The 8700-nt window shown below is 43.4% G+C and overlaps 1 protein-coding gene across 1 annotated transcript; it reads right to left on the bottom strand.

The window, feature by feature from the left end:
• Positions 1-1395: 1395 nt before the first annotated feature.
• Positions 1396-3543, bottom strand: LOC110530442 (forkhead box C1-A). The gene has a single exon (XM_021613507.2). The coding sequence runs from the start codon at positions 3287-3289 to the stop codon at positions 1856-1858; it is 1434 nt and encodes a 477-aa protein (XP_021469182.1). The 5' UTR covers positions 3290-3543; the 3' UTR covers positions 1396-1855.
• Between the last annotated feature and the right edge of the window lie 5157 nt (positions 3544-8700).

Here is an 8700-nt window from a genome sequence, read left to right as displayed (position 1 = left end):
CGACATGGCTATACGCTCCCATGTTTCCAATCATGGCAAATTCACCAAATTAATCGAATTTTCTTCAAGCATACATCATATCGTGCTGTCCCCAAAGATTTAAACTTAGGCAGTGAAACATGTTTTTGTAATGTTTTAATGTGACAGAGGAAATATGTCAATTCTCTAACCAGTTGAGGCAAACCAGCTGTCTGAATTGTTTTTTTTTTATCTTCAAATTTACCCTAACCTGCATTTACAATATTTACAAATTTCTCGATTTCTAAAGAAGATGCAAATTAGGAAAGACCCTTGTGAATGTTTTAAATTAAAAATACAAAAACTCTAATTCAATAAAAAGGCATATAGGCTACTGCTTGGTGCACGTGCTTTACGATGAGTTCAGCTCTCATCTACCTAATAGAGATGCATTGTCAAGTTGGAGTCAAAATCATCGCTGTCCCCAAACCTCGTGTGGCTACATCTTGGGTAAATCTTTGGTATGCATGGTATGATATTAACTAAGCGTTGGAATGTGCCTGTAAACACACGTGGCTATTCAAAACAAGTCAGTTTTGCTGTGCGGACTGCTAGCATGCATCGACTAACTGTTATGAGGCCAGAGGGCCCCAGGTCAAGATGCTGCCAGACCATTCGTGTCTGACAAGAGGAGCGCTGTGTCCCTTTAAATATGAAGTAAAACAATCAACTAGATGCGCTGCTACTTCAAGTCATCAAAACACATATGGTCAATTTATTTGTAGGCTATATGCAGTTGACCTCTTGGAGAACAGCACGTACTATTCAATCACAACTGACTGTAGCGAGTTGCATTAAAATTCAACCTTTAGAAAGTACATAAATACATGTATTCCTAATCTAAAAACATTCCATGATAATTTAGGCAATTATTTATTATTCAACTCGACTTAGATTTTGTTATCAGGCAACACTTATTTTTTTTAGACTATAATTATTTAGGAGATTGGGACTCGTCTGGCCATAGTCCTAGCCTAAAACAACTCCGTGATTAGAATTATATTTTTTTCTGTGGACATTTACAGTGAGGATGGTAATCTAACCTGTCTTTGAAAAAAATACTGATTTAAGATTTTTCAATCACTGCCGCTGATCCCACGTCGATACTTTTGAATCAGGGTGCAGTTTGGCCTATATAGCCTAAAGCCTGAAGGACATATACATAAGGTCTGGTTAAAATCCCGCAAACTAAACTCGTATGCAGTTAAATCCTTGATCCATAATTGGTTCCCAAACAGTAGCCCTAACACACAATCGATTTAAGGATTAAATACGTGTTTCTATTATTATTTGCTTGCATCCATAAGCAAGGTAATTAGACCATAACCTGCACCATTTTCAGTGTTGAGAATGTCATAGTCTATAAGAAATCAAGCGTAGCTTTAACTCAAATAAAATGTCAATTTATTAAACAAACAATGAAATTCCTTCAGAATACTTTTCAACAAAAGGAGAAACTTTGAAAGAGTAGGACGATATACAGGTTCCGCTTTTTATAATGGAACATCTTCGGACAATTAAGGCAATTCAATTTAGAAACACTTTTTGGTGTTTGGTCCATAATATCCGGCTACAGTTTAGAAATAAATTACTATATGCAATTTACACGTTATAGTATGTCCATGAAAGACTGGCATATCTTTAGCATATCTTTTAAACATTTCACAAAAGCGAGAAGAGACTTACGTGTTATTTGCAGTAACACTGTTCTTTACAAACCAAGATCATGTCTTTTTTTCTGTCCTTTTCTGTTCGTTTTAGTCCATCTTTTGGGGCAGGTGGTGGGGGAAACGACTCAAGTTATTTTTATGAAAAAGATCAATACAATAAACTTTGGTCAGAACTTGCTGCAGTCATATACGAAAGCTCCCGGGGTGCGGTAGATGGCTTGGCTAGAAGGAAAGGACATTTGACAGCTGTTATTCCCGTTCACTGGAGAATTATTCAAGCCAATTCTTTGAGATTCGAATATCTCGCGCACGGAGTGGAAGTTCTGCTGCTGGGTGGGGTAGGTCGCCCCGAGGTGGCCCAGGTCCCCGGCCTGGTTGAGGTACCATGAGGGAAGACGCCCTTGGTGGGGATGGTGGCCCTCTTGCGCAGAGTTTAGATTGCCGTGGGCCAGAGAGGAGGGGGTTGTAGTGATGGAGTAATCTGGCAACGTTTCCTCCACGGTGGTAGTAGGAACTAGGTGGCTAGATCTATCCCCAGCGTATAAACTCATTGCTTGCATATTACAATGGTAGGACGCATTCGAGGTAGTGGAGATAGAGTTTTGGTTACAGGGTGAGCTATAGACTGACGTCTGGTTCGGTGAATAACTTAGGGACAAAGACGGTGTTATACCTGTCCTGGATGAGGCGACGAGGGATGGGGCAAGCTCTGTGGCACCCTGTGGGGACCCCCGGAGGGAAGTCATGATGTTGTCCACACTGAAGCCCTGTGCCTGGGCCTGGCTGTGGTGGTGCTGCTGCTGCTGCTCGGAGCTCTCCATGCCAATGGACCTGTTGGACGGGATGCTGTGGGGGCTGCCACCACTGGACATGCTGCTGCTGCTGCCGCTGCCGGGGCTCTCGACTTTGGGCACTGTGCTCAGGGAGGGCGAGGCGGTCTGTGGGGGTGTAGCGTTCCCGTTCTCGGTCTTAATATCCTGAATCCTGACAGGCTGGGAGCCCTGCATTGGCTGCTCCGTGTCCCGGCCCTGTCTAGACGGTGTCTCCTTAGCACCCCGGTCATCCTTGTCTTTCATTGCGTCTTTCTTCTTGAACCGTCGCCTCCTCCTCAAGAAGCTGCCGTTCTCGAACATGTTGTATGAGTCCGGGTCCAGGGTCCAGTAGCTCCCCTTGCCAGGCTTTTTGTCATCACGGGGAACTTTGACAAAACACTCGTTGAGAGAGAGGTTGTGCCTGATGCTGTTCTGCCAGCCCTGCTTGTTGTCTCGGTAGAACGGGAACCTCTCCATGATAAACTGATAAATCCCATTCAGGGTAACCTTCTTGTCAGGCGAGTTCTGGATAGCCATAGTAATAAGCGCAATGTAACTGTACGGCGGTTTTACCATATCTTTCGGCTGGGGCTGCGGGGTATATGGTCCATAGGCTCGCGCCATGCTGGCCGGGTACTGGTCGTGGGCCGCGTGAGAGTACATACTCATAGGGGCCGGCATCCCGGTGTATCCTCCACCAGCAGCGGCCCGGTAGTAGCTTTGGTCGCTACTAATGTAAGGCACGACGCCCAGAGAGTTGGGGCTCGAGACGGAGTAGCGCGCCTGCATGTCTTCTTCTACCCACAGCTCAACTATGCTCCTGCGTAAAACGAACTTCCCAATGTATGCAGCGGGAGAGCTCCACTTTTTCCTTCTGAAAAGCTGAGGTGCTGTCCTGTCACTTGAAAAATGATAATATCAGGAACGCGCTGTACCGTGTCTTAATAGGTATAAGCGGTTTCCATCTCTGTGTGCTGAGGCGCACATGGAAAAACGTCTGAACTTTGGGCATCCGTCACTACAGAATACTTTTTCGGAGTTAACTTCTTTCCCCCTTTTTGCTGCGAGTAAAGCTCCTCCCCAAAATAATCCGAGGCGCCCAATTGGAGGTCAGTACAGAGTGAGCAGCAATGGATATCCTGGCCACACACACGACTTTAGAAAAAGAGAGGAGGTGTTGGTAACTCCCAGTCCCTTCCAGCCAAAGACACAAGACTCCAGGCGTGAGCGCGCTGCCTGCTCACGTACACAATCAGATTATGAACTAAATTTGTTACTGAAGAATATTTCCAAACATGAGCAAACACATTAGAGAAACCAACAGGTGGAAGGATAAATAATGAATACCAATGTATTTAGTAAATTCTGAAAATATTGCCTGGTGGCCTAATAGGCTGCACTAACACAGACAGTCCCAAATCAATGACCAGAATTGGACTGCCTGTGTAGACACCCGAATTATGATTGTTTTTTTTTTGTTTTTTCCAGGAGTTGGTCTTTTGACCAATCAGCTCTGAAAAATATCTGATGTGAAAAGTTCTGATGTGATTGATCAAAAGACCAATTAGTGGGGAAAAAAGATCAGAATTGGGCTGCCTTTGTAAACGCAGCCATATAGGCCTACATTTAGATTAAGACAGTTGGTGATCGTGTGACCTTAATTGGCACATTCATTAATATGCTATTACAATCAAGTTTAAAAAATAGTTTTCATTCAGAATGTGCGTACATGTTGCTATTCATTCTGAAATAATTGGACAACAAAAAGTCCCCTATCACCTCAGTTTGGGTGAATCACTCAATTGCAAGCTTAACTTGCCGCACATCTGTTTTCAAATAAGCAATACATACGCGTTAGGAGGCGGCAATAACCCCAAGTGTTTGCTTCCTGAAGTTTAGTGTCCTAATACCAAGCTTTATTAAGGCAGTCTGTTAGTAAAAAGTCTCAATCAACACGCGCGGTCGGATCAAAGCTCCACGGAGTGCTCCTCATCCCGTGCAGTGGGCGGTATGTGAGATCTCATTACGACAGAATTAAAGCTGGGTTTGGCCAGAGAAAGAGTCAAGGTGCGAAAGTTTGCTCTAAGTGAGAAGCAGATTAAACAGAGGAACCAAATGGGGTGGTCAAACAGCTAACATGTGTCATTCTTGTGGTCAAAAGGTGTGACTACTAACGGAATAATTGCATTATAATGTAGCTTAGACAAGATAAACTATATAGGCCTACCGTTAGTTTTTGTTGCATGGGAAAGCTTCTTATCTATTAGCCCAGACAACTAACTAAAATCAAACAGATTGTATCAAGTTGAATGTGTCTAACACGCTTAAGACCCGTTTTATTGTATTTATCTATTCTCTATTCAGCCTCTCGTATATGCTGCTAAACGTGGACACCATGACATTCAGTTTTAAATATTTTTTTTAGGTTGCTAGTTTTATTACTAAAATAAAACATATTCACTCAAAATTATCCCAGGGACACACTATTCAAAATAAAATTGTCGGCCTATCAGAAATGATTATGGATGATCAGGTTTGCATTATATATAAACAATTATATTAATTATATAGAAGTGATATAAGTGATATTATCGTTTTGATATGAATTAAGCCTACACTATTAGAAAATACGCTTCTTAGATGGCACCCCTAAAGGTTCTATAAAGAACCCTTTTGTAAGGTTCTTTGATCAGAACCCCAGGGGTTCTTCTTCACTGAACTAAAATGTGTGTATTTCAAAAACATTTTTATTGCTTGGTATTACTGCACTGTTGGAGCTAGAAACACAAGCCTTTTGCTGCACCTTCGAAAACAGCTGCAAATCTGTGTATGTGATCAATAAACTTTCATTTGATTTGAAATGTGGTTCCATATAGAACCCTTGAGTTCCATACAGGGTTCTATATGGAAACAATTTCGGTTCTATATAGAACCTTCAGCAAGCATCGAACCCTTTTTGGTTATATGCAGAACCTTTTGTTCTAAGTGTAATATTTCTTCATGCATTCCTAGCTATTTTGTATTAATAAATGAGGCATATTTACCAGAGATATGAGCCCACCCTCAGCAACAATATCTATTTTTTTCATCGTGAATATATTTCATGCAATTAAGTGATTCCATAGTTCTTAAAATTTGCCAATAAACGAATGCAAACTACACAAACGTGTATCGGTGCGCCAGTCGTAGTGAATGCCTGTGGACAACGGCTATATCATTTAGGATGAATACGATGCTCCCCTACAGCTGCTCTTTTGCCACACATGTTAACTTTCTAGAGAATAAACACAGGAGGCGAAAACATGAAATTGTTAATGGTCATTGTGAGGCTAAATTACGGCTTCAATATCGCCCTAATCCCTTACAGGTCGTCTTGATTAAATGGCTGTGCACTGGTGCTCCACCGGTTTCTTCTTACAGGGACCCGGGCATGAACTTTTTCCACTGCCCGGGGCTGTTTACACAATTCACAACGTGTCTCTTACTTAACCCCATGCTTCTGCCCACCCAGTACCCCATTCCTCTGAACCATGCATTTAGTAGATCTACTACTACTCAAGTAGGCCCAGGCGATATGTTATTTATTTGTGATATCACTGAAGCTATGAATGGGCTACAGTAGTTTGAATTCATGTAGAGGAACAATTATGGACAACATATAAATTCATCTGTTTTAACAAATACAACATATTATAGCGAAGCTCAACATGTTAGAAGCATTACTGGGACTGTACAGCCCTACTTTGCGTGTCATGAGTAGGTCAGGGTAGTAGGTTAGTTTTGTTGTGTCATGCTATACCTTTTTGGGCTTATATCGACTACCTGAAAAGTATGTGGAAAAAGTCCACCACGTAAATATCCATATACAAAGTCCAACATGGGAAAAAAATATGAATAGCCCTTACTCAAAATTGTGTGGCAGGGCTAAATCATTTTTTAGGTATGGCTCATTGGCTTTCCAGTATGGGTTATGGATTGGAGCTAATTCTGCATTGATGGTGTGCAATTAGCGCCCCCTGGTGATCAATACGGGACCTATCAGTCACATAGCTCTAGGTATTTGCACATTTGAGTTTATTGTATGAGTGACATGAATTGGAATGTTAACTTGCGAACTTGAAGGGGGGGGGCATTAGTTAAAAAAAATGCAATATTAAATTATTAACCTATCATCATTAACATAATATTTTATTATATTATTTTTATTATATTATTATTAATATTTTTATTTACAATGTAAATTAAATGGTTCGGACCTGCCCCCAAACCAGGCTCGAACTGTACTTGCTAGCAGTGAATTGCGAGTGAGGAGTGCCGGTAGAGCATCCCTAAGAAAAATCTGGTTTCCAAAAATGAAAAGAAAGGAAAGAAAGACATGAGAGAGAAAAGAAAGTGTCACCCAATTTTTCACAAAGGTAGGTGGGTGTAGTCCATGAGTGGTGGTGATTAGCTTAGTCCATAGTGAAATAGGCTACTTTTGCTCCCCAAACATTAGTTGCTTAATAATATCGTCACAGAAAATGTGTTTAAAGTGTTTACGTTCACTCCTCTTTTAGCCAACATTTAATCAATGCAGGCAAACTTACTAAATCAGTTATCCTTGCCCTTCCCTGGTACCAGGCCAAACAGATGCAGCTTCAGGCGTAGCAGCCCTGTCTCCCCATACCCATACCCCTGAACCAGCCCTGTCTCCTCATCCTCACCCCCCTGAACCAGCCCTGTCTCCCCATCCCCACCCCCCTGAACCAGCCCTGTCTCCAAATCCCCACCCCCCGAACCAGCCCTGTCTCCCCATCCCCACCCCCCTGAACCAGCCCTGTCTCCAAATCCCCACCCCCCTGAACCAGCCCTGTCTCCAAATCCCCACCCCCCGAACCAGCCCTGTCTCCCCATCCCCATACCCCTGAACCAGCCCTGTCTCCCCATCCCCATACCCCTGAACCAACCCTGTCTCCCCATCCCCATACCCCTGAACCAGCCCTGTCTCCCCATCCCCATACCCCTGAACCAGCCCTGTCTCCCCATCACCATGCCCCTGAACCAGCCCTGTCTCCCCATCCCCATGTCCCTGAACCAGCCCTAGCCCTGTCTCCCCATCCCCATGCCCCTGAACCAGCCCTGTCTCCCGATCCCCATACCCCTGAACCAGCCCTGTCTCCCCATCCACATACCCCTGAACCAACCCTGTCTCCCCATCCCCATACCCCTGAACCAGCCCTGTCTCCCCATCCCTATACCCCTGAACCCGCCCTACTCCCAACTGAAGAAGGAGGTGAGCAGCATTGTGTTGAATGACATGTCAGTTGGCATAATTGCAAGTACTGCAATATATTGAAGACAGGAATGTGATTCTCCAGTCAGGAAAAATCTCACTTGACACAGAGGCAGCCAATATCAGAGCCGTAAAGGAAGAGATGGAGGCTCTTAGAGATGGATGGGAGTCTCTCCTGTCTGAGGCAACACTGATTGCAACGCAAATGGATGTTGCACCTCAATTTAGCAAGGAACACAGAGGAAAAGGAAGAGACTCCATGATGAGACCTCTCAAGAGGAGACAGCTCAGGACAGTGCAGCAACAGTGTTTCAGAACACAGTGTTTTTTTACTGCTATGGACGACATCATAAGTGACTTGGACACTAGGTTCCACACCACTGCAATGGCTAATTGACATCATTTGTGTCAATTGGAGGTGTACCTGTGGATGTATTTCTGGGCCTACCTTCACACTCAGTGCCTCTTTGCTTGACATCATGGGAAAATCAAAAGAAATCAGCCAAGACCTCAGAAAAAAAATTGTAGACCTCCACAAGTCTGGTTCATGCTTGGGAGCAATTTCCAAATGCCTGAAGGTACCACGTTCATCTGTACAAACAATAGTACACAGGTATAAACACCATGGGAACATGCAGTGGTCATATCGCTCAGGAAGGAGACTCGTTCTGTCTCCTAGAGATGAACATACTTTGGTGTGAAATGTGCAAATCAATCCCAAAACAACAGCAAAGGACCTTGTGAAGATGTTGGAGGTAACAGGTACAAAAGTATCTACATCCATAGCGAAACGAGTCCTATATCGACATAACCTGAAAGGCCGCTCAGCAAGGAAGAAGCCACTGCTCCAAAACCACTATAAAAAAGCCAGACTACGGTTTGCAGCTGCACATTGGGACAAAGATTATACTTTTTGGAGAAATGTTCT

Source organism: Oncorhynchus mykiss, chromosome 8, assembly GCF_013265735.2.
Source record: "Oncorhynchus mykiss isolate Arlee chromosome 8, USDA_OmykA_1.1, whole genome shotgun sequence".
Lineage (NCBI taxonomy): Eukaryota > Metazoa > Chordata > Actinopteri > Salmoniformes > Salmonidae > Oncorhynchus > Oncorhynchus mykiss.
This window is presented reverse-complemented; position numbering and strand designations above follow the sequence as displayed.